Source organism: Mustela putorius, unplaced genomic scaffold, assembly GCF_011764305.1.
Source record: "Mustela putorius furo isolate JIRA1106 unplaced genomic scaffold, ASM1176430v1.1 tig00003836_pilon_pilon_pilon, whole genome shotgun sequence".
Lineage (NCBI taxonomy): Eukaryota > Metazoa > Chordata > Mammalia > Carnivora > Mustelidae > Mustela > Mustela putorius.
Genome location: NW_025421989.1, coordinates 7,079,536 through 7,106,318, shown reverse-complemented (window position 1 = coordinate 7,106,318; position 26,783 = coordinate 7,079,536). Strand labels below are relative to the sequence as shown.

The 26,783-nt window shown below is 45.7% G+C and overlaps 1 protein-coding gene across 4 annotated transcripts in view; it reads left to right on the top strand.

Moving 5' to 3' along the window:
• MID1 (midline 1) overlaps positions 1-26,783 on the top strand; it is a 341,814-nt gene that overhangs the window by 222,075 nt on the left and 92,956 nt on the right. For 2 of the 4 annotated variants that reach the window (XM_004758816.3, XM_004758815.3), the window contains exon 2: positions 14,748-15,463. In XM_004758816.3, the coding sequence (XP_004758873.1) occupies positions 14,804-15,463 (660 nt within the window). In that variant the 5' untranslated portion in view covers positions 14,748-14,803. Of the gene's footprint in view, positions 1-4,571; positions 5,034-14,747; positions 15,464-26,783 lie in introns of those variants that run through there. The other 2 variants (XM_004758819.3, XM_045089287.1) reach the window with 2 other exon arrangements.

Sequence of the window (26,783 nt, the reverse complement as noted above, 5' to 3'; positions counted from 1 at the left end):
GCTAACTGATTAGCTCACAAGTAGGAAAAATCTGAAACCCTTCACTGTTCTTGATAGTCTCACTGGTACCACCCATGCCAGGGTCTCTGATTTCCTGCAAAATCAAAAATTCTGGCAAACGATTCGTCTGGGACAGTAAGGAACAGAGAACGGAGGACTCTATCCAGGTCATGGTCGGAGACCCAGGGATAATGAAGCACGGCATGTTGATGGTTGGGAAATACAGCAGATTGCCTACATGAAGACAGTTATTTAAGAATAATTGACGTTAATAATAGAAATGCTGGTTTATTAGTCATATACTGTTTCATCGCGAAGACATTCCATGCATGTTATTAAAAAATACATGGATTGCTATCCTCCCCGCTCCCAAAAGCGGCTTGAAGAAGTTTCCAACAAAAAATACAGATCATTAATGTACTCAAAGAAGAGTAGGAAGAGGGTGTGGGAGCTACAATTTTGCTAGCGTTCTTCAAACTGCCTCACTTAACCCTCGGAAGACCCTTCGAGATTGCTCTTGTCACATTTTACAGATAAGGAAACTGTAGAAGACAGGAAGAGAATCTGTGAGTAGAAGATATGTCGAGTAGCTGGCTTCTCTCCTCCTTTGTCAGGAAATGGCAGAGCCGGGGTTTGAACTCGGGTTTATCTGGTTTCAAGGTACGTGTTTCTTGGCACGACACCACCCTGATGGTCTCACCCCAAAACTAGACCAAGGGTAGTTGGGCCAACTGAACTCAAGGCTTAACCCCACCTTTTCTGCCAGCGTATCCTAGAGAAAGCCCGATGAGATGCATTGTGTGGCAGAGGAAAGCCCACGAATTTCCCCTTCCTCTTTCAACAGAAGGAGAGGATGGGGAAAGAGAAGGAAGCAGGGCAGCGGGAGAACAGAGAAGAGGAAAGGGCGAGCCATTTTGGAGGCAGCACAAGACAGGATGTTTTCTTCGAAAGCTTTAGTTTAAAAGCTTAGGCTGCAGTAATGATCATTCTACCTCATAATGTGGGGAGTCCAATAAACCGTATGAACTCTGGCGGTCTCACCAAAAGAGTTGCCCTACTAGCAACTCAGCAGAATCTGCGTTAGAAGAAAACAAGTAGGTGCTAAGAGTGGCCTTGACCAAACCGATCTGTTAACGTTCCTGTGAGTTACTTGGTGGAGATGATGGTTTCTCAACAAAGAACCCATTTCATAGCTTCCCTGGGGGTTCCTGAAATCTCTCTTTAAAGGTTATATCTCAAGTGTAAGAGTAGGCTCTGCATGGGGAGAGATGTGTTTTTCTTTTTGTAAAAAAAATTCTGTTTCCTTCTAAACGTCCACTAAGTTAGCTGAGTTACTTAACAAAAAACAGTATCTTATTTCAGATGGGTCAAAACCAGATCCAGAAATGTCAAAAAGTGGATCATGGGTTGAAAAGTGAGTGATTTAATGTGATTTGAGAGCGGTTTTAATTGCGCATGTGTGTGTATGTGTTTTAATGATAACCTAATTTTACTGCCCCAGACTTTAAGATTCCTTCTCATTCATCCATTAGCATTTGAATCTTCTCAAAATAATTTTTGGTCAAATTTCTCCCAAGAAGCCTCCTGCCTGTGTTCTGCAAGGACACGCTGTTCCGAACCCGTCCTCAATATCCTGTTGTCGGGTGTCAGCCCTGTTGTCCTTTTCATTGCCATGTTCCCATGTTCCCTTTCTCTCCTGTGGTGCTTTACAATAACAATTCAGAACAAAAGAGTCACTCCTCTTTCTGTTGCCTTCAAAAAAAGAAAAAAAAAAAAAAAGACTTCGTCCCCCGACTGCAGGGCTTCAGTGATCACGGGAAACGTTTAGAGCAAGTTCTTCATAATAGTTAACTGGGAGTTGTGAATAAAGCTTACTTTTCTGTATTTTTTTAAGATTGTAGTGTAGCTTCAGGGCATTGTGAACTTGAGGTTTTGTGTGTGGCCAGCTTTGAAGCCGAGAGAGAAAGCAATTTCCTTTGAGGAAAGGGGCCATCGTATTTGAGAGAATTTCCCAATCGGTCCATACAATAGGAATCGGCTACTAAGTGATTGTCATTACTTGGTGAGTCATGGGACCGGAGTAGCTGTGCTTGCCGTGGAGCCGTTGAACGTCAGCCCTTCGGTGCTCAGAGAACAATGGCGGAATGCCACACTGGCCACCGTCAGCAGCTTTTATCGATGCATTTTTCTCCTGGTGGCTAAGTGTGAAGGAGAAAGTGTGCACCTTCTCGGCCTCCTAGAGGGGTACGGTATGAATGAAGTAAGAAAAAGTTTTCCCAGTTGGCAGGCGTTTCTCCAGGTGGGATCTTGCAACAATCCAGCCGAACCGGTCTGCCCTTCCGAGACTAGACCTCTTATGTCATTTTGCTATTTTCCAGGTAACCCTTTTCAGATATGAGTAGGCATTTGTGGGGAGTGTTAATATCTCAGTTATGTACAGGTTTCCATTTTGGTGTGGAGGAAGGAACGTTTCTCTTATGCAGGAGGGATTTGTGAACAGTGAATTCCGTCAGGTGTCCCGAGTCATTTTGCAAAGGTGCTTTTGTATATGGATACATGTGTGTGTGGAGGTGTGTGCACATATACGTGTGCATATTTATGTAGGACTACGGAAGTCAGTTCCACTGTGGCCATACATGGGATTTTATATAGACATAGAGTAGTTCTTTAAAAACACTGTTTTAGATATTGTATTTATTCATTTGAGAGAGAGAGAGCACAAGCAGAGGAAGAGGCAGGTGGAGAGGGAGAAGCAGACTCTCTGCTGAGCAGGGAGCCCGATGCGGGACTCGATCCCAGGACCCTGGGATCATGGCCTGAGCCGAAGGCAGATGCTTAACTGTCTGAGCCCCCCCCCCCCCGCAAGGCGTCTCGACATAGAGTGGTTCCATGAATGGGTACAGAATCAGAGGTGGCTTCCATTTCCACCAGCATCACAGTGGCGGTCCGCTCTCCAGGAAAGGCGATTTCGACTTCTGTTAGGAGACTGGGTGTCACAAGTACCCGCTGTCTTCCTCCTGTTTCGCATCCGCTATCACTGCCTTCAGCACCAAATTCTTGCCTGACACTTGGTACAGCATAGACTGGGGAGACATCAGTCATTTGCAATTGAATATAAAATAGGTTCCATTTGCCTTTAATGCTGGATTTTTTTTTTCTTTGCATCGACGGTAAAAGACATGAAATGTATTAGACCCTCTGATGGTGGGAAATCTCCTGTACAGGTTGTCAGATTAGGCTCTAGGGAAGATTTATAAAGGTGGTTGTTGTTTATCCTTCTCTTTTGTTTTTGAGGGGTGAAGTACGTGTTTGTGTACTGGTGTTTCAAATCTAGACATTCATGCTAATTTCCCCCCACAGCTCCAGAACACGGACAAGTTAGCCAAGTCTCACAGAAATTTTGACAATTTTAATGTTGTTTTAACAAAGCAGTGCTTTCACATATCATGATGGAAAAGTTTTTTCAAATTCTATTTGATGTATGCGTGTCTTTTCTGTGTTCAGTGAGGACTTCTTTGGGAAACCATCTGTATGTGAAATTGAGTAATCCCTTTGTTTATTGTTAGCAGACAAATGAACTTATGATTAAGGCAAGAGAGTATATGTTTGCATTTTTATGTCCAAACATGTGAAGCATGCTTTGGTCTACCGCAAGGTGTTGCAATGGCGTGACAGTGGGAGTCACGCCGTTCCCGCCAGGCAACGAGGAGGAGGCGGTCTTTGCCTCCTGCTCCCGCTTTAGCAAGAAGCTCTTACACACCTTTGGTGGGGGCCGGATGTCTGGGTTTGCACGTGAATTGTGCAGGTTTGCAATCAGCCTGTTTTTTTGTTTTGGTTTGATTTGGTTTTTTTACACTTTCCTGACAATTTCCTTTAGTTGCACTTTCTTGTCTTGCATGGTGATAAGCAACATCCTTGAGAGAACTACAGGGTAGGATTTTTTTTTTTTCCTTTTGGGAAGACTACTTCCTCTTCCTTTAGACAGTCAGTGTTTAAAAGATTACTTTCCATTCTTAATTCACTCTTTCTCTGCCATTCTGGAAGCTGAAATCTGGGACACCCATCACAGATTTGCTCTTAGGTGTATTTGTGGGCATCATACGCATACATAGACATATGTCTATATGATATGTTATATGCATGCGTAATATACACATGTATGTATGTGTGTATATGTATCGCTTCTGTGTGTGGAGCCATCTGTATGTATTTCATACACATCTATTTTCTTTTGTTTATCAGGATGATAGATTGCAATTTAGATCTCTATTTTGGGAAGAAACAAACAACCACTTTATTGTGTCTGTATGCGAGATCGTTCTTCTTGATGTAATGTTTAAAAAAAAAAACTCCTTCCAGGTATTGTATTTTAATTCAGAAGATCGACACAAAATAATCAGTATATTATTAAAAAAAAAAACCCAACAACCTGGCATCTGGAGCATAGTGTGATCGTGTGCTTTGGAGGCCGCCAAAAGGACTGAAATGCAAGGGAGGTGGGCGCCCGTCGCTGACCCCGGGAACCGGACAGGACTCTCCCGTTGGCAGTATGGAAACCTGGCACCCAGCACTCAGCTGCGGGGCACTGACCCACTGCTGGTCCCCATGAGCAAGGAGGGTATAGATCTCAGTGCCAAGTCATCTTTTTTATTTTTTTTGGGACTAGGCAGTGGGTATTAATCTGCCCCGAGCAGCTGCCTTTTCATTTGGCTTGAGTCGAACGTTGAGTGGGCGAGGGCCCCGAGAAGCCCTCCCGGGCTCTCTGGAAAAGGCAGTTGGAAAGCAAGAGGGAGTTTTGATTCTTCAACTCGGCGAGCCTGGCGGGGTGGATGAGGTGGAGCTGGCCTTCCTGGAATTGTCGCGTCGATTTTCCTGTTGTGTTTCACTGTTGACGCTCTCACAGACACACAGGACCGCTCCGGCACTGCCTGCCACCCGCCATCTGGTCTCCGTGGCCTGTCTGTCATTTCGTGGGTCCCCATCCTCTGCTTACGGCGATGTTTCTTCAACAAGAACTAGGGTCCAGTCCTTTGGTGGGTATTCGAGACGATCTCTGTAAGAATCTGGAGAGATGCTAAGGGAACTAGTAAGGACAAGTGTGCTGTTTCCTGTTCTTAACCTATTTACTAGTCTTGTAGTGGGACCGACTGCATTCGTGAGACTGTCGAGTGGGTGTCTGTGCTGTGAAGGCAGAGTGGACTCGGGCCAGTTGGTCCTGGAGAAATCAGGATTGCTTTTTTGCATTGTCACTGGTGCCTTTTTTTTTTTTTTCCCTCGTCTGCATGTATAAATGAACTCCAGAAGGTGTATTTAAGCATTCTGTTAAGTAAATTTGGAAGACTGGGTTTCAATTAAAATAACCAGACAGTGTGACCTAGCTCCCATTTCTCCTTAATTTTTATCATTAAAGCCTTCATATCCCCAAAGACATCTGCTGTGCTTCCAAGTGATTCTTTTCAGGAATGTTCATTCCTTATTAATCAGGTTGCGTGGTCAAGAGAGTATGTGATTATTTTAAAGACTATCCTAGAGATCCAATTACTAAAAAACCGAGCACGTTATGGACAGATGTGGAAGTAGAGAGGAGGTTTTGCAAACGGCTTAATTCAATTTGTATGAATTCCACCAGGTGGGGGTTGGTGAAATTAAAAATCTTCCCTGCTTCTCACTTTTGGTATTAAGTGAAACCTTTTAACTTCCAGCACTCCTCAAAATAAAGAGGAAGTGGCAAGTTATTAAAAACGTGCATTGTATTAATTAGTTACTTTAAAACTTGAGGCTAGTGCCTCCGTGCTTATCTGCTTGTCACGTTTTGTTGTGGTGGTGGTGGTGGTTGTGGTGGTTTTTTTCCCCAGTCAGTCCCTCTGGTCCCTTAAAATTCAGTTGGCAGAAATTCTTAGTCATCCGTTACTGATTAAGGGAACGAATCTGAGTGCTCTGACAGTCGGAGGTTAGCCACAGCACTGTTTCAGAAGCGTTGTCTGTAGAAAGTTACAGATCACTTTTGCACTTGTTCCTGCTAGTGTGTTATTTGTATTGTTGCTTTGAGAGCCACTTCGCAATTTGACTCCGCTCTGCCATACTTCGGTGTAGGAGGTAGCCTCTGTTGTGGCAGTCAATTTCCACTCTCTCAGAGTGCCACTAAATTCAGTGGGCTCTCCCTCTCCCCTCTGTGTCGCAGCTGTGGCCCTGTTTTACTGTGTATTTACTGACTCACCTGTGTCTCAGATCAGCCAGGGTGCTGATCGGTAAAATAACATTTGGGGAAGGTGTTTCTTCTGTGGCTTTTACAACTCAGAGCTAAATACTAACCCATGACCAAATATGCAGACATTGAGTACTTGTACTGTGTTATTTAAAATACTCTCTTTGTGGTGACCCTGTCTTGAGTAGAGTACCCAGTTTCTATTGTTTCTGCCTCATAAGCTGAGGTTAATTTCCAGAGGTTCACAGTTCCAAAGTTTTGAGTCCTCTGAAAGTCCATATTTCTTCTGATATAAGAGAAAAACATCATTCCACGGTCCTTTAAAAAAAAAAAAAATTCCACCTGTGGTTCTGTAATAGGGATCATCTCAGAGCTAAAATCCAAATGGCAATAAGCCAGCTAAGTCTTCATTACCCATGTGAAGAGAGGGAATAGGAAATTGACTTGGTTGTGGCTCTGAAATGTAGGACTCTTTAAAGAAAATTTATTCATAGAATTTGGGATGCTGCTTATTAGTCACAACACTTGCCAGGGCTTTCTGTCTGTGGCTCCCCCTGCCAATACCATTTTTATGTGATCTGGTGTAATACTTGTACGGTTTTTGGTGATGTGTTTGTTGTCTCGGTACTGTTTTGGTAAATTTAACATCAAGCTTAGTTTCCATACCCCAGAGGATATGTTTTAAAAAAAAGGGGAGGAAATGCCCCGGGGATCATCCGGGCAGTGGCAGCAAGCCACCTGGTAAGAACAGCTGACCACCGGCCACCCAGTGTCGGTATCCGAGTTTATTCCTTGGTCTAGTGGCTCCTGAATTTCCCTCATAGTGATGGCTTGCAGAGCCATCCGGAGTGAGGGACTGAAAGTAAAATTATTGGTGGCTGGAATGCGTGTTCTTTTTCATGCACTCCGAATCAGAAAAGTGATCATTGTTTGTGGAGTCTGCAGATGTGACATACAGTAGCTGCAGGGAAGCACCGAGAGATGGGCTTGCCTTATGATTAAAATGTCAAAACTCCACTGAGAGAAATTGGGAATTAAGAAACTCCTGGATGACATGCTGACAGTCAGGGATCTCCTTATTCTAGTGGCTGATCGAACTAATAGAGACTGCACTAGGTCTGGAGACTCCTGATTCTTGATCGCTTGCATGTGTGGGTGAAACTTAGATACTCTTGGGATTTTGACCTGGACCCGCTTGCTGACTTTGGCCACGAGTTAAACCTTGCAATGTGTGTCATCTTCCTAGGGCTTCAAGGTACAGGTTATCTTCTCAGTGTCATAGCAGAAGTGAGGGGAGATTACACGGAATAAAGTTGTGAAATTCTAACATGAGCTAGCAAGTAGGATGATGGCAAGGTTTGTGACAGCACAGGCAGGGGATTGAATGGGTTTTTTGCATGGATTTGCCTGGATGATGATTTTGCCTCTGACTTCAGAGGAGGGGGCAGAAAAGATGAGTCCAGCAGCCACAAACTCTCTTCACATCCACCTCGCTGGCCGAGAACACTGATCCATAAAGACATCTAGCCTGAGCTCGCCATCTCCCTTCTCAGGCCCAAACCTTGTATCTCCACTAAGTCCTGGTGTCTGCCTCTTCTACCGGGCACTGTCTCCTTTAGTCCATTTCCCCCAAGATCCCACACTTTGGACAAAAGAAAGCTCTTCCTTCTCCCTCCAGGTAAGTCCTCCTGCTGGGATGAGAGCTACCTCGAGGTGATGATACCTAGAGCCCAGAGTGGGTAAGAGGCCATCTGCCCAGGCAGCTGGTTCACCTTAGCCATCACCTGGGTGCCAAGGTCCCATCATGTCTGCAGTCCTCACCACCGGCTATCCATCTCTGTCTTGATTAATTTTTCCTAACCCCAAAAGGCACAAGCCTCTGGCATCCAGATTTATCATGGGGGATTTCAAGGAGGAGGTAGTCATTTGCCTCTGGCCACCCGTTTACGATCGGCCTCAAATTTAGGCGATGAGTGTTATGTCCGTATGAGGTTCGTGTTTGTGTTTGTGTCTGTGCTGGCGTGTGCCTGCCTATATTGGTCCCGGAGCCGATCCAGCTCTACTGAAGAGAAGGGGATGAATCCCAGAACTTGAAACCGGGGTCCCCTTTCTGATCACTCTGTTGTGTACCAGGAAATAGTATTTTTAAATGAATATTTTGGTTGTTTTGTAAATATGGTAGTTACACTCCTTTGTGGTTTTCAGCTCAAAGCTTTACTTTAATTGTAAACATTTAAGACATGTCACACTATTTATAACCATCTTCTAAAACAAGTCTTGGTTTATTCTGAAATCTCCAAATACAACCATGGCCAGGGTTCAGGCCTCGAGGAGGTTCTGCCGTCAGCTTAAAAAAACCAGAAAACAAAAACAAGAAAATAATAAGCATGTAATACAGGAGCCAAAAAACAAAACAAAACAAAAACAAAAACCCAAAAAAACCTCACAAAGGGAAAAAAAAAAGATCTGTGTTTGGGAGAAACGCAAAGGCAGCTGCCAGGAGCAGCAAATGGTCCCGTCGCCTGGGTCCCTGTGATGGGAGGTGAGCGCGTGAGAATGAGGTTGAAAAAGCAGTTCGGGAGATGCTTGCACCAGGAGCTAGGGCATCTGTCAGGACTCATACTCTGGCCAGCAGGGAGCCAGCTAGCCGCTCACCATGTGGGCCTTTAACAGAAGTGATGGATAGAAACCCCGGTACCAGAAGCGTGTGGCAGAGATGAACCTTGAGGGACAAAAAGATTGGAGGTAAGAAATCAGATGAGGAGGTGGTTGCTTGTTTTTTGTTTGGGTGTGTGGCAGGGGTTGGTAATAGTCTAGGAATGCGGGAAAGAAGACCTGGATCAAGCTAGAGGCAGAGAGAAGGAACCCGATCGAAGAACGAAGGATTGACCCTCACATGTCTTGGCTAATAATTTGGATTTGGGGGAAGGAGCGTGCGTGGCCTCCTGTGGACACAGGGACAAATGGCCACTGATAAAACGGCTTAAACCACACTGGAGGGCAGAGCACCTGCAGGGCTGCGCTCCTTTGGGAGGCTCTGGGGAAGACTGTTTGCCTTTTGCAGCTTCTAGAAATGGCTCTTATTCCCTGACTCATGGCGCTTCCCTGTTCAAAGCCAGCGATGGTCATCGAGGCTTTTCTCCATCTCAGCTCCTGGCCCTGCTCACGGGAGGGCCCTCGTGATCCCCCCGAGGCCATGTGATGGTGCGCTCGTCTCCCCCATTTTCACGAGGCGAGTCTCTGACTTGTAGTGAGCAGGAGAACAGAAGCACCGTGAGGAGACTCCAGAGGCTTGTAGGGCAGACAGGTTTGGGAGGGAAGCTGATGAAACCCATGAGACGCACCCTTGGAACTTCTAGTAAAGGAAACAGAGAACTATCAGTGCTGAGCCGGAATTCTGGAAAGAGATGGCCCTGGGAGAGACAAGCCTAGGAGTCATTCTCAGAGATGCTGTATGAGAAATGAACAACCTGGATGGCTGATTTTTTTAATTGAGGTATAATTGACAGATAACATTACATTGGTTTCAGGTGTGCAACCTGACTCCCTATTTGTGTACAACGTATTATTCACTGCAGCCATCGTGCTGTATATTAACATCCCCAGGATTTCTTTCTTTTACAACTGGACGTCTGTACCTTTTGACCCTCTTGGATGGCCTGTGGATGGAGGGCCAGACCCTTAGAAAACACCCAGGCTCTGCTTTGCTGGAAGGAGAAGTCAGCAGGGCTTAGGGAGAGGAAAACCAGAAGAGCACAGTTTCAGCGACATCCAGAATGAGAGAGGGTTGGACAGGAGAAGGCAGGGTATGAAAACATCGACATGATCAGGCTTTCCGCACAAGTCTGTGTAAGAACGTTTCTGGAAAAGATGTCTTGCAACCAGCGCCTCCCAGGAGCCGGGGCTCAAGTGCAGCCCGCGACTAAGGACTGTCCCGCTTACGGATTGTTCGGACTGAGTGCTAGAAGGAACTGGAGGGAATCCTTGTGGACGCTGTCCCAGAGCCACGCAGCTGATAAGTAGCCGAGCTGCGTGTCATCCCCTGACTGGCTCTCGCCCTTCACTGTACTCCATGCCCTGTTCTCGACTACAAACCATGGGCCAGCAGCAGTCTGAGCTGTACATTGTCCCCATTCCCAGTTGGTGGCAAGGGGTTTCCGTGATCAGCCTCGTCCTCCTCTCCATGAGGACCAATCAGCCCATTCAGAAAAAGGTTGAGCCATAGAATTTCCTGATAATGATATGCTCGTGTGATTTCCTTCCATTGTAGCGAAGAATCTATTTTTTGAGGCCTAGACATTAAGTTATGGGAGTTAAGAAAAGGAAAATAGCATTTTCCACACCCCCCCCCCCCACTACATGTACCTGTTTGGTGAATCCCTGTTCATCTTCAAAGATCCTTCTCATGTGTTGCCTTCTTCGGGAAGCTTTCCATGTTCTTCTCCCCCAGTCTCTGGCATGTGACTTTTGTTACGTGGCACAGCAATTTGTTCATGTTTTCTCTGCACGTAAGATCTCCAAGGCCGGGGCTGAGTGTTACCATTACTTGTCCCAGCACCAAGAACCCAGAGGGGCTTCAATATTTGGTGAAAGAATGAATGGTATTTTTATTTCTCAAAAAGCTAAAAAACAAACCATGCTGATCTTCTCGGGTTGGGGAATGGCGTGCGTGCTTGCTGGCAACATATTGTCGACTAATGTCGCTAAAAATTACTTGTACCACAGCAAGATCTGCATCAAAGGAGAAAAAAAAAATCAGATCCACTATAGGTATCGAACCCAGAGCCCCTTCTCTTTTGGCAGCATATGAGCACAAGATTCTGAAAATTGGTTGAACGTCATGGCGCATCCACATTTGGTCATCATTTAATACAATTAAACCAACATTTACAGCGTCGACGCTTGCACAAAGCTCCGTGCCAAGCACTATGGTGGTAAAAGCAGCTGCTATTAAGTCATTCTTACATGAAGTGCCCCTGAGTACTTGACTCAGCGCTATTTCTGTTGATGTCAGGGTGAAATCCCACTGCCTGTCCCTTCCCGTTAGCGTTCGAAACTTGCACCCGCTTGGTGACGTCTCCCACCACCACCATTCCCTTGTTGCCCACACAGCATTTTTGCCCTATCTCTTTGGGAGGGAGTCTCCCCTCTCTGTTGTCTGGCTGTATGTGTCTCTGTCTTCTACCCCGTGGGTCAGCAAAATAAGATCCTCGCCCCAAATGGAGCTTGCCGCCTGTTCTTAGAAATCCGATTGTATCGGCCAGCCGCGCTCTCCCCTCTGTGTCGTGTGTGCCGGCTTTGCCGTACCACAGTGCTGATTGGAGCGGCCACGACAGGGAACCTTCTGGCCCGCGGTGCCAGAAGTAGTTACTCTCTGGCTCTCTCTACAAAAAGTTGGCTGACCTCTGCTCCAACATGTTGAGACATCCTTTGAGACAGCAGGGGTGTTGTATACTTGAAGGTTTTTAACCCCGACGGCTGTTCTTTTCCCCCAGTCATTCGACCCATGTTGGAGTCCCACTGTGTGCAGGCGCTGTTCCGGGCGCTGGCAGGACATCCCTCAAAGAGCCAAGCCAAGTCTCTGCTCTCATGGAGCTTACCTTCTACTGGTGGGGCGGCGGGGAGTGATGATGGCTCGGTGGCCAAACTACTAGAATATGTTGGATGACAAAAGTTACAGAGGAAGGCAGAGAGAGGTGGGGTGGGCGGGGGGGAGAAGGGTCGCCGCGCTGGTGGGGGGTAGGTGGCCATCTTGGTAACAGGGGAATCGGTTTTATGTGGGTTCACAAGGAGGTAACACTGCTGCAGAGAGTCCCGTGGATTCCAAAAGCTTTGGGAGGGGGAGATGGGACGTGCTTGGCATGTTCCAGGCATCACAAGGAGGCCGTGTGCCCGGAGCAGAGCAAGGGCTAGCGTGGGTGGAAATGAGGTCACTGGCTGAGTCTGTTTTCTGGGGCTGGTTTTATTCTGCTGACTTGCTCCCTGAGTGAGATGGGAAGCCCCTGGAGGGGAGAGCAGAGAAGAGGCAGGCTCGGTCACGTTTTAACAGGATCTTCGGCTTCAGAGGAAAAGATTGCGGGTGGGGGCCAGAGGAGCAGAAGGCAGGAAGCCATTCGGAAAGGTGTTGTGATGACCCAGGTGAGGCAGGATGTTGGCTGGCCCACGATCGTAGAGCCGGGATGGCGAGAGTGCCAGATTCCGGCTTCTCGGGCCAGCTCTCTTAATGTCTCTCTCTCTTTTTTTTTTTTTTCCTCTTAATGTCTCTTGACTCAGAGGTCAGCGTTTCCAGTGGGGTCAGCAGGGGAATCACCTCTAGAAATTGTGATTGCACCACACTGGGATGGCATCCTGGCACCTGCAGAAAAATACAGTCCTCCCCACTCTCCAGACACCTTTGGGGCTCATCCCCATGTGGGGATCTATTGGGAGGCGTTCTTGGTGCACCTGAGAACAAAGCAGACCCAAAGGGCGATGGCTTCCCTTTAATTTAAGTTCTTCCTTAAAGTTCTTCTCTTCCCTTCCTTCCGATGGGAAGAGAGAAGAAATTCAATTTAGTGAAAATTCCATTTTTCCACGATTAACCAAAATAATGATTAATAGGTAGATCCTTTCAATTTCATCCAAGCCATGTCGTGGAAGGGGTGGGGAGGACCGAGTGGGGATGGCAGGTCTCATACCACAGCAGCCCTGCGGTTGCCGCTGCGGGTTGTGAAGACGTGAGCAAGCTTTCATATTTCAAATCTCAGCTGCCTGTTTCTTCTCTCTCGTGTAGTTAATATTCGCGAATGGCTGAAGATCTCTTTAAGATAGCTGGCTTCTATGAAGCCAGCAGCTCTTTAATTTTTAACAAACTCAGCACGCACTTGACACTTTTAATGATCAGTTGCCGTTCGTTCGGTTGATGGCAAGATGAGCGTTAGCTTAACCAAAGCCCCACGTGGTATTTCTGAGGGATGCTATTTCAGAAAGGGGCAACACGTTCTGGAAATCGCGAGTTTGTAAATAAATGGGGGTGTGACTACAAAAAGGCCCATTGTCAGAATCACTGAACGGTAGCTGTGGATGTGAAGCCTTCCCATCAAGCAGGCCCACGAACCCCCCCAACCCCCCCTGACCCCCCGAGAGTGATTGGAGCCTGGCGTTCCCCTGGGTGAGCTGCACTGTTCTCCCACAGGCGGCACTGGGCTGCATCTAATATGCCCGCAGTTCCGCAGACCTCGGCTAATGGTCTTGAGAGGGAGAAGGTTCAAAGAGGTTTGGTTCCCAGGCCTGCTAATGAGCGCGAGGCCTCTTCCCCGTTAATGAAGCGGGGTTTGTGTGCGATTCTTTTCTCCTGCCCTTTTTGAAGGGAAGGCAGGCAAGGGTTCACAAAAGCAGCAGCCCGTCTTCATGGCATGGGGAGCGTGCAGCTGGGCCACCCGAAGGCAAGCCTGGTGGGGAGCTCAAAGCTGGCGGAGCTCGAGCCCCAGGCTCTGGGTGTGAGGCTGGACCTCCTGCCGGCCCGGCCTGTCGCTGGCTATAGGGACAAGCCTTTGATGGAACTCTCTGGGCCAGGAGGGCTGCACGGGGTCCCTCAGCAGCCCTTTCAAGCCTCCCCAGAGTAACGTCACTACTTTATTTATCCTGCTGCCTACACTGCAGCCGTGAGCCTGGTTAATAACTTCTCAAATGAATATTGAAGCCACGAAAATCCTTGTCCTAATTAACTAAATCGTTATTAGTCATTGGTACCCAGGCTCACCACAGCCACTGAAAAGGCCCGCAGATATTTTTCTCTGCTTCGCTCTGCCCACCCACATCCCACTGCAGGATTAAACAATAGAATTATTCAGGAGAGTAACGAAGGCATGCCAGAAAACATCGCCTCGATCATAGTCATCTCCGTGAAAGTCAGTGTTTTTCTGCAAGAATATATTTTGGAAGCTGACATCCCCTATTTAAGCATTATCATTTCCGCTGAAGTCATGCGTTGGATTTCATGCACATTTCATGCCCATTTCCACAAGAAGCGCCTTTCTACTTCTCTGAAGCCTGCTGTGGTATCGTAGAGTAAAAAGTCCTTCAGAAGCATAAACTTATTCACATGCAAGTTCATCAATTCAAAGTCATGAAAGACTCTAGTTCGTTAATTAACATTTCTACATTTTAATTCTCCACACAAGGTAAAACTTGGCCGTGACACAATGAGATTATTGTGATTAGATACAAATTATGGAAATTACAGTTTCAATAACTTGCCAGTCTGGAGTAAGACCTTTCAACAAACCAAATTGCGAAAAAAAAGAGGTTTTTTGTTTTGTTTTGTTTTGCTTTTTGCTGCTTTTGGTGACAGGAACTTTGAGAAAATGTTAGTTGGTACGCTGGCTTAGGGTGTTTCTCCCCGCCTCACTCCCCCAGCGAATAGAAAGAGAATTATTTGGAATGTACACACATTTACCCTCCCATGACCCGCGTTTGGAATTATTCTGAGATGCATTCAAAGCTGACAGCTCCCCATGGCTGACCCCCTCGCGCCTAATCAAATCTTACGTTCTGTTTCCAGATAGCTGATCAGCTTCCTTGGATTTTGCTGATGACCCAGGAGAGCTTCGCCTGAAGATGGAAACACTGGAGTCGGAGCTGACTTGCCCTATTTGTCTGGAGCTCTTTGAGGACCCTCTCCTACTGCCCTGTGCACACAGCCTCTGCTTCAGCTGCGCCCACCGCATCCTGGTGTCGCACTGCGCTACCAACGAGTCTGTGGAGTCCATCACCGCCTTCCAGTGCCCCACCTGCCGACATGTCATCACGCTCAGCCAGCGAGGTCTAGACGGACTCAAGCGCAACGTCACCCTGCAGAACATCATCGACAGGTTCCAGAAAGCCTCCGTGAGCGGGCCCAACTCCCCCAGCGAGACCCGCCGGGAGCGGGCATTTGACGCCAACACCATGACCTCCGCCGAGAAAGTTCTCTGCCAGTTCTGTGACCAGGATCCTGCCCAGGACGCTGTGAAGACCTGTGTCACTTGTGAAGTGTCCTACTGTGATGAGTGCCTGAAAGCCACTCACCCGAACAAGAAGCCCTTTACGGGCCATCGTCTGATTGAGCCAATTCCGGACTCACACATCCGGGGGCTGATGTGCCTGGAGCACGAGGATGAGAAGGTGAATATGTACTGTGTGACCGATGACCAGTTAATCTGTGCCTTGTGTAAACTGGTTGGGCGGCACCGAGATCATCAGGTGGCAGCTTTGAGCGAGCGCTATGACAAATTGAAGGTTAGTCCGATCCGCCTTAAGCCAGCCCCTTTGTGCCAGCAAATGTCATGGAAATAAAAACGTGTATTCGCTGCTAGCTGCACGGCAGGTGAAGGTTTTCTCTTCACCTTTGTTATCTGATTAGTTTTAGCACGTTTTTTTGGCAGCCTGCAAATGTCGCACAATCAGGGTATCTTGTAAGAGTTGACTGCTGCTTGTAATGTTAGCGTTGGCGGGGTGAGGGCGAATTTAAATCTGGGTCATTTTCAGTCCCTGCAGGGGCTCTGAGGGAGAGAGGGGGAGAGCGGGCAGGGGGCGGGGAGAAGGAAAGAAGGGATAGCAGATAAAAATCTGACTTTGGGCATTTGGGGGGCATTTATTTTCTTCACTCATTCAGGAAAGCTAATTTCACCCGAATTGTACCTGTATCCAGTTACTCGCACAAACAGAAGGACAGAGGGAGGAATGCCTACAGCAAATGTGGGGTTTTAGAGGACATGTGACCTTGTATTTCCTGTGTGAATGCTATCCGGCTTATTGGTGAGCTAGAGTGCTCTGACCATCTCGGGTTTGGGCAAGGAATTCCTTTTCGTGTAGGCTTTTTCTTTGGTAACGTCACAGGTGAGGCTCTTTGAACTTCACTTTTAACATGAAATTATTATCCTAACTCCAGCACGGGGAATGATAATTAATATGACTATATGTCAGATTAAAAATCTCACTCTCTAAATATGGATAGAATGCACCAGGGAAGAAATAAGTCAGGTCTCCAGATGTCTGTCGAACTTCAGGCGATGGTGGGTCTAATTACGGCAAACTCAGCCGAGAGTTTGCTCTAATAGTGAGATACTGCCCTCGCTGGTTAATTTTAGATCACAAGACGCCAATTAAAAGGAAAGGAAGTATAAATTAAGGGCTTTGAGTAAATATATATCGAAGCCCTTCCTCTCAGGAAAAACACACACCGCGTTGTTGAGCAAACAAAAAAATGAATCACGTGAGTGAGAGTGTTACCACTCGGGGCGCATCGACCCCTCTCTCAAACGGTTCCTATCACTTTTCCTCAGCGCGCTAATGGGTGCTTGTGTTTACTGGGAGCTCAGAGTTTGTTCTGTGACGCTGGGATTAAGGGACCACACCTGCGATGTGGTCGGGCTCGTTCTTGAGATGCTGAGGGAAATTGGTGAGCTGAGTGAATCTGGCTTCTGAATGTCACCTGGGGAACAAAAGCCTCACCTGGGCGGCATCTGTCACTTGTAAGCATCCGAGGACTGTTGGTACCCATCTGTGAACTTGGAGAGGAAGTTAAGCCCGGGGATGTAGGTGCTGGGGACAAGGGGAGACGGACGCCGACTGGTTTTCTAGCGTAGTGCGCAGCCCTAGCCGAAAGCACACCTCTACACATACTGAGAGCAGAGGCAACGCGTGTGGGAATTGTGCCTCCGATATTCTTCGGAAACTGACATGGCAGTCTGTCTCAGAAACCGAGATGATCATTTCCGCCCCTTTTCCGTTGCCGGCAGAATGTTTAAGATGAGTGGACGTGGGTGTTTTTTGTTTTCCAAAATGTGAACGTGGTGGACAGCGGTCCTTTCCTTGCCCCTCAAAATGTTCCTTTGACTGGATTAACACTGCCTTTTAATGACCGATCATTAAAACGCCCCAGTGATTGATGTTCAGTATTCAGCAACCTTCAGACTTGATATTTAAACTTGGTAGCCAAGTTCTGCTCATTATTTGTGGGCTATCATAAAGGAGTTACTAATGATTTACAGAACGTCTTCAAATTTATGAGGACATGCTATCATGCTCTAGGCTTTTGTGATGAAAATGAAACTCTTCAATTATGAGCCCTACGCATTTGTCTGATCAAGCCTGTGGATTAGCGGTTGTCGATATGGTCACCAGAGGGCCTGACAGTTAACAGTACAGTATATTTTATCTTCTAATTACAGAAATAGAAGCATATAAACAGCACCTAGTACACCAAAGCACATTTACAGCCACTCAACAAAATATGTTTATGAGCATTTATTTACCATCATTTCACAAAATGTGCTTATGAGCATTTAAACAGGTAACCTGCTAGCACTGCATGTTTGTCCTAAAACACGCCACTTAAGTTAGAATAGAAAGATCATAAGAATATATTGACATTTGGGGCGTCTTGTGATATCTCAGTTGTCACATATTTATGAACATATGTGCTTTTTGTTTATTTAAAAGCCAAGTACAACATGGACATTAATTTTTGAGGAAAGTAATAGCATATCGAAAGGACCAAAAGCAAGGAAAGGTATTTTCTGTTAATTATTAGTTTGGTCTGAACAACTGAATGTGTTCTGTGTCTTTTTCTGTGGCTTTAGCATCTCGGACAGAAATAGATTTGTGATGATGTGGAAATATAAAGCATGGAGAAATGTGAGGGTACTTTCCTTGAGAAGATGGTAGAGGTGCTACACTTATTTGGCTATGTAAGGATGCAGGTGTCTCCTTTTGGAAAATGTGTTTGCTCTTGTGTTAGTAAAAGTCCATTATTTGGGGGTGCCTGGGTGGCTCAGTCGGTTAAGTACCCACCTTCGGCTTAGCATGATCCTGGGGTCCTGGGATCAAGCCCTGCATCGGACTCCCTGCTAGTGGGAAGCCTGCTTCTCCCTCTGCCTGCAGCTCCCGCTGCTTGTGCTCCTGTGTGTCCCCCCACCCCCCACGCCCTGGTCTCTCTGTGTCTGACAAAGAAACAAAAGTACAATCTTTAAAAAAAAAGAAATTCCTTAAAAAAAAAAAGGTCCATTATTTGAAGATGGGAATTCAGTGATTATGAAGAACAGTTATTTCTCGCACTAATCTTAAACTTTGGGGGTCACTTTTACTCGTATTAGGTCTCAGTATATATACACGTGCCTATGTAAAGAATTGGAATATACTTTTGTACATTACAACTCTCTTTCCGGGCACAAAAGAAAAATAAGGGCATAAAAATTCCAACACGTAGGATTCATGCAAATAAAATCTTCCATGTCATCTGAAATAGTGCCGTGTCAGTAATCTGGTGCTGTGAGACACTAGGCATTGGGAGGCACTCATAAAATATTGAAGCAAAGAGAAAATTAAACCAGCATTTCCTGCACTCACTTTTAAGATAAAAAGAAGTCTTCCTGCCAAATGCATGTCTCTAAGTGGAGCATGTCATAATGTGGACCTGCTTGTATCATTTTAATTGAATTTTAAGAAGGTTCTCAATCCTCAAGTCTGGATTAAAAGTTTGATTCGTGAACCATAGAATGTAGAAGAGAATTTAGTAGAATGTATTACAGAGTTTTCAAGGAGTTACAGTGCAGTAATTCCATTTTTTTCCATCCCAGCATACAATGTTGGGGCTCTTGCTTCTTTTCTCTAGTTATACCTATAAAAATACAGAAACCGAGAAGAGTTGACCTTTCCTTGCCCTTCAACTTTGGCATAGCCCCACTTCAAGTTAGCTGACGGTGAAGGTCCAAGCCATTGTTTTGCATTTGTGACTCCCAAGGCTGGCTCCAGGCATTGATTTGTGTTATGCCCATTTCGATGGGGCGTCCCACTGGACTTTTGTCATCATTTGATAAAGGCTCCAATGAAAGCTCCACCTTGCTGTGTCGTCCTTTTCATCTGGAGGTAAAGCAGAGGGATTTTGCTCTTGGGTTTCATTTGTAGATTGTAAAGTGCCATAATTTTGAAAGTCGTGTGCTTTATTTGCATTTGGGAAAGTTGTTAGTGGATACTTGGCTAGACATTTTTTTTCTCTTTCCTTAGAATTTCTAGAACTTGTTTCTTCTTTGAAAATAGTAGCCAATATAGTACAGGTTCCAGTGAAAAGGGGTGTGTGTGTGTGTGTGTGTGTGTGTGTGTTGCACGGTGTATCCCTGATGTGGATAGAGGCTGGTGATGCTTAGACATCCTCCATTGTGCAGGCTGGACCCCCACCACAGGGAGTTATGCGGCCCCAAATGTCCATAGCGCCCAGGTTGAGAAACCCTGATCCCTGAGAGGAATTTAGTGTTTAGCACTGTATTAATTTGCCGTAACAAGGGACCACAAAGTGACATGAAGGACAGATACTTACTATCTCACAGTTCTGGAGGCTGCGTTCCAGGCCTCTCTCCTTGGGTTGTAGGTGGCTGTCTCCTCTCGTCTCTTCATTTGGCATTCTCCTCGTGTGCTTGTCTTTGTGTTTGCATCTCCCTGCTTTATAAAGAACACCAGTCATATTGGAGGAAGGAGCCACTGTACTCTGGTATGACCTCATTATAACTAAGTGTACTGGCAGTGACCCTGTACCTGAGTAAGGTCACGTTCCGAAGTCCTGGGGGTTAGGACTTCAACATGTGAATTGGGAGATGGGGCACAATTCTACCCATAGCCGTTACTGACTTCAGTGTATACCTAATTGTCTAGTCAACTGAGCACATACTCTCCCTCCATCAAGGATTTTATCGCCTAAGGTTAGGCAGAGCCCTTTGCTCATACAACCCCATCACTCACCTAAGACTGACCATGGGGGCTCGCGGATCATTAATTCTCTACAAATTCTTGTCAGCTGCTTGACTGGTGATCGACTACAAACCCTGCATGAAAACTTGAATTCATAATAATGGTGTAGGTATTCATCCTTCTGTAGGAAGAAACATTCTGTAAGAGAATTTCTAAATAAGAGCAGAACCAGTTATTACAGCATATTTTATTTTATCCACCTGGACGCCAACCAGTATTGTGATCTATATTGCACTTTGTTGGCTTGAATGGTGTGAATTTTGATAAACTGAGTCTCAACGAGTGGTGTTCACGTGGGTTTCGTGCTACCGTGTGAGGGACACTTGGGAGACCCACCGTACCCATTGTTTCATTTATACTCCAGCCAGCGATAGTGGCATGTAGGTTTTTTAAACAGGCCACCAAATAATAAGCTCATAGATGCTGAATAAATGAACAGGCACAGTCTCCTTCTTCATGGAACTTGTAGTCTAGTAGAGAATTCCAATCATGTAAATGTTTGTTGGTGGCGGAGGGAGGCCCAGCATGCCCAAAGCTGGGACACCAACCCCACACCCAAGCGCTGGAGAAGGGCTTCCCAGAAAAGGACCGTTGCACCACCATTCCAAGCCTATTAGAAAACAGTATCGAATTTGCTAGATGTCTGTAAATTCCCCGGGATTAGTCATTCTTTTTTATTGTTATCTCACATGACATCCCTTGTGCAACCCTATATAGTAATTCAAACCAGTTCACAATAATTCCAGGCTAGATTTTAATCTAAAATATAGCTATACCTTATGACGTTTTGCCACAGACCAGTGTACTATGTGGGTGAGTCAGACATATGTCTTGTAAAATGTTTTGGTTATATGGGGTCTCACCAGTTCTAACTGGGCCCTTCAAAATGCAGTTCTGCTTGTGTTTCTTTCAATCTGCAGTGTATGTTTAAAGTCCCCTTGCGATAAAAATATGGTTTCCAAGTATTTGTAAGTTATGTTAAACCTGTATTTGAATTTTCTTCATTTGGTACTGAAAGGATTTATGATACACAGAGTAAAAGAAAACATGTCTGAGGATAAGTTTTTAACAGTAAGCTTAAGGCCACACCCTTCTCCCTGAAGAATCTCCTCTCCCTTCCTTCACCTGCAAAGAGGAAGGTATTTTTGCCTGATGCTTTATTATCATTGGAATCATTTGCAGTAAGTTTGACGAGTTCTGGAAAATACACAAATAAGTATACAGTCATGTGGCTGTGTAAACACATGTAATTCTTGGGTACATTGCTTATTGTTCAAAAAACAGAGCTAACGATGTACTTACTTGCATAGACACTTGGGAGAACAAAATAAAATATTTTACATAAACCTCACTGTCATGCCTAGAGCAGAGGAAGCCCGCAATATATGTTAGAACAAAACAGTGTTTCTTGGAAACCAGGGGCTAGAATGGGGTGGTGTGATGGGTAAGGTATGGACTTGGGAGGAAGACCGCCTTCCAATTATTTTGTAATATAGCTTGTATTATTTGTGAGATAAGGGTCCATGTTGTTGCTTTAATGTGTTTTGTCGTTTTGTTTCTAAAGCCCCCGGGAAAGGGCAGAGGCAGAACAGTGAATAAACACTTGTTGATGGACGTGTCCAGAATTGATGGGTTAGAGACGTATGTTTTGGGATTTGAAGGAGGAAGAGATGACTGGTCTTGAGTAGACAAGAAACCTCGCTTCGGGGTGGTGGGTTTTAAGCTGCCATGACAGATCGGTGGATTATGCATCAAAGTAGAGAGAGGCCTTCCACAGTAGTGAGGCCAGCAGAGACCTGTTGGCAGGAATCTGCAAGATGGTTTAGAGATTCTAGACAATGCTGGCTAGAGCCCGGGGTGCCGACTGAGGGGCCAGGAGAATGTTGGAAGAATCATGTTGGGGGAGATTTTGAAAGCCATTGAATGCCTACCTAAGAGTTGGGGACATTTTTACTCTTCTCTATGTGGTTAACACTGAAGTGACTTTGTTTTTGAGAGAGAGGCTGATGAAATGCATATTTTCTCAAGGTAAGGTCAAATGAACCTATCCGCGTCCACAGAAGAAATAGAGGGGGAAAAGACATTCACATTTCTTTACAATTTATGGTCTCTTTTTTAAGTGACAAGGTGAAGTAGTATCATAGCTCAAAACCCACCACACTGTCAACAGAAACATGCAGCGGTGGGGATTCAGCATCCTGCCCGGGAAGAAACAGGAGGGTATCATCGCTTGGCTCTTGGATCCAGGCATCAATGTGATTCTTTTTCTGCTTTCCTGGTGCAGCGCGACACACGGGGGATGACGTGTGCTAATTTCTTCTGACTCTTTGAGTCACTCAAAGAAGGGTGCCGTTCAAGCCTCCGAATGCCTGCTAATACAGCTAAGTAATGTTTTAGAGCCAGAAGCAACCTTGGTGCTCCCCTTGTCTTATCCCCCTTCTGCAGATGAGGAGTTGCGGGTTGAGAGCAGTCACAGGCATTGCCGCCGAGCACCCAGCGAGGTGCCTGCACCAGGTCTAGACACAGCCACTCTGTGGCCCAGTCTGTCCTGTGTCTTCCGCTCCTTCCTGCCGCAGCTGCCAGTGCTAGCACATGAATCTTGCCTCTCAGTGCTCTGGGCATCCCTGAGGCTCCTTTTGAGGCGTTGAGACTAAATACGGTGATTTTACAGTGTTTTGGAACAAAACTGGCCTGAATATAAGCCACCATCGTGGATGTAGGCTGATGCCTCTAGGACCACCAAAAAGCTGCTTTAAGATATCTCATGCTGGGATGCCTGAGTGGCTCAGTCAGTTAAGCGGCAGCCTTTAGCTCAGGTCAGGATCCCAGGGTCCTGGGATCGAGTCCCGCATTGGGCTACCTGCGTGGCAGGGAGTCTGCTTCTCCCTTTGCCTGCCGCTTCCCCTGCTTGTGTTCACTCTCTTTCTGTCTCTCTGACAAATAAATAAATAAAATCTTAAGAAAAAAAAAAAAAGACATCCGTATGTCGTTATTTTTTACTGCTGCACCAGTGTAGGCTGGGTTGTCTTGAGGGGCTGGACCTCATGTCAAGAGGCAGGTTCAGAGATGGACCCCGGTGCCCTCAGGGACACCACAGAGAAGAGGATGCTCACGTGGAAACAAATGAACTGTTAATTGCAGCTTAAATGAGCTCATTAATTTCCCTCAGGGGAGTTTTTTCCCTGAGTGTCTTAATATACAGATAACAATTTAATTTTATTTAAATATACAAGCTGAGTGAGTGTAAGTGAGGAGTATCTGTTTGTGCATGGTACTTGAGTTCGGTTGAAAAGTTGTGAAAGAATGCGATTCATCTTGGTGGGTCCAGAGTTAAAGCTAGTAGAATATGCAGAAATTACATTAACTGAGCAGTCCGGTTTTTTAAGGCTGAGATATTCAAAATTCTCCTTCCTTCCATGTCATTGACATGAATTAAGTCCTTCTTTTTGATACTGGATGAGTAATAAAGAAGACGTGAGTGGCCTGAGAAATTGAATGTGGCTAAAGATTTTATTCATTCTCAATAGGTGACGTAAGTGTTCTGGAAAAATCTGATAAAATCGCATTTACAAAATCCACTTAAAACTTACTCACTTGATGCTTTGGACTTCGAGGCATGATACTTAAAGTCTTTGCATACCCGTGAGGATAGCTTTTCAGCTGACAGAGGAAACACATTTTGCATTTCTCATCAAAAAAGAAAATGCTTGTAAAGTGCCTACCGTGGTGATTGGCACATAGTAAGCGTTCCGTGAGCGTGAGGTATTATTATATCTGGGCATTTACTGTTACAGTAAAGGCTTCATTGGTGTAATCCAATAGTGGATTTCCTGACAGTATCATAAATTACTCAGTGGTTATAGGGTCGATTTGTGTTTCTGGTTGACATGGGAAACTGAACAACCTTCAGGGGAATTATAATTGGGTGGAAACTTTGATTTGTCCTTCTCTCGAAACCAAGCTAGGTAGTAAAATGAACTTTTAAGAAGCAGTGAGGAGTAGACTGAAAGAGAGGGCTTGAAGAACAGGCACCATTTTGAAGTCCAGTCTGTGGTGAATGAGCTAGTCTTTCGCACTCCTGGTTTTTATCTGATGGAATCAACCCCACAGGTGTTGACGGAGGCCTTGTGGCAATTTCCTAGGACAGAGAAGCTGGCTGAGGTGTCTGCCATGACTGTCGCGTTCACAGACACGTAGAGACAGATGAGACGAATATAGGTGACATGACGGGCAGGCAGCTCGGACCAGTCACAAGCTCCATTGGCCAGCTTTCTTTTTTGTTGTAGCCTGCCCTCGGTGGGTGAAGGAGGGACAGAGCGAGCTGGCCTGGGCTCTGTTAGCAGCTGTCTCCCTGGTTAGGGCTGGAAGAGGAGGAAAGCTCTGGAGTTCAGGGGCTTGCAGAAGGGAAAGGCTTGAGACGCTTAGAGCCCCTGCATTGTAGTGACCCTGAACTTGTTCTTAAGTGTTCTCCTTCTGCATCCCTGGGACAGAATGCATAGGGCAGCTGTGTTGTCATCCGCCTCCTCCCTCATATCGTCTTTACATCCTAGTGGCGGGAGAGGGGGGAATCAGGAAAACAAGGGTTTTTATTCACATCGGTATAAACTAGGTTATTATTACTAAAACAACACGGGAATCGTGAAAAGCTTCTACCCTGTTTGTGCCTTTATAGATGATCTCTACTCCCCATCTGCTTTATCAAATCCTACTTAAAAAAAAAGAATCCTTATTTATTCACCCAATGACTGTTTGTTTGTAGGTGATGAGATCAGTACTGGGTAGACTCTGGGAATGCAGAAATGAATAACTAAGATAAGTCCAGATGTAATTATAACACACGATAGGAGTGTATAAAAGGACTATGAAAAGAATTCTATGAAAGTCAATCCGTGAGATAGTTTTTAATCTGATTGGTCATCAGAAATCGCTGACTTTGGTGTCGCTGTCTGGAAATTGTCTTAATTCCAAAAGCTGAAGGGGAAACACATTTCTGGGGAAAACACCGTCCAGCAGCCACATACTAACATTTGCAATGTGCATTTCCTTGGAGCGGCAGGTCAGAGCAAAAGCTGAGGGCTCCGATCCGTAATAAAATCTGGGCCAGGCCCTTTCTTATTAAAGGTCTGCTCCTCACGGGCTGGGCTGCTAGCGCTTCTCACGTGCTTTTCCTCAGAGGTCTCCGTGTCCTTCCTGAGCAGCGCTCCCAGGTCAGGTAAATATCAGGCTCGGAAGCGGCTGACGTCATTTCCGCTCTGAAGGGACCCATGTGTAGGAAGACATTGTGAGAAGCAACTGGAGGAAGTGGTGTTGTGTTGCCAAGCCAGCTGGCGGGATTTTTTTTTTTTTTTTTTAAATGAACTTGGGCGTTAGGCTGAATATCCTGGCATGGTAGGGAGGTTTATTTCTCTCTCCTTTGATCGTTGACCTGGCTGTCCAGAGCTCTGGAAGATCTAGGAGACCTCGGGTACCTGTACAAACCCCACCTGAGGAGCTTGGAGGGGGATGTCCTCCAACGCCATCATGCTGCCTCCACGCCTATAGAAGAAAGTCTTGTAGGCCGAGGCTGGCTGGTAGCAGGGAGAGGGAGTGAGCCTTCAAGATGCTGCTTTAAGTTGCTTTCAGATGTGGTTCAAGGGTATTTGTTGACTCAACATCCAGGAGCAGCTATTACCAGGAGTGATGACTAGCACTGGTAAATCTCCAGATTGATAGTTTGCAAAGCACTCTCAAGTATTATTTGATCCTTGGAACAACCGTGTGGGTATGATGATACCTGCTCATTAGGGATCTCGGGGGGATTAAATGAGATAATGTAGGGCCGAGTGTCTAGCCCAGAGTCTAGTGGGTGGGAGAAGCTTGGTTCCGAGGAACCTTTTTAATCATGTGGAGCACGAGGCCACAAGAAATTAAATAACATAACCATGGTTAGAGAAGTTTGGGGGCTTATTCCCAGGGAGCCCATTTTGCCCCTAATGAATCACCACCTATGATGAAGACTGAAAGAACGATGGCTCAAATGTGCTTCAGAAGAAGCAGTGACGAGGAAGAAGAGCTCGGGTGATGGAGAGATGAAGCACTTTTGCCTTTCCTTTTGACACCAGGGCTCCCTGGACTGAGCAAAGAAATTTCCTTGAACGTGGTGACTGTGATTGAAGATGATCTGTTTTCCATCCTGATAGAAAGTTGGAATATGAAAATCCATGTGGAATAATTTCCGTGTATTTATAGTAATGCTGAGTTATTCAAAACTCACCAGCTCCTTCATACGTAGGTGTTAAATGAAGGAATGAACGAATCTCCTGACGGTCCCTAAATTCATTTCATCACTTGAAATGTGGTGATTTATTTGCCCTGGTTAAAAATGTAAATTTAGAGTCGCAGTCTACGAATTTGACATTTCAACTCTCTTAAGAGACCTCACTGAGTTCTTATTCATATTTAGTTATTCTTGGCAAAGCACGGCTGCAAATAAAAATGGTCACTACCATTTTTATGTTAGTTGTGTTTGTTAATAAAGCTTTTTGATCTATTATGCATTCCTCTCTCCACGATTGCTTCTCAGTTGGAATTGTAGGCTTGCTTAAATTCATTTCTTAGACCAGAATGTCTCAAACACAAATGTACATGGGAACCACTTGGGGTCTTGTGATTCAATGCAGATTCTGAGTCAGCAAGTCTGAGACGGGATCGGAGTCGGAGGGCAACTTGTGGCTTGGCCTTGCAGTTTTCAAGTTGTGTGCATTTAGGTGAAGGAAAAAAGCAAAACTAACTTCTCTGAGCCTCATTTGCTCCTTGGTAAAACAGGAGGTAATAA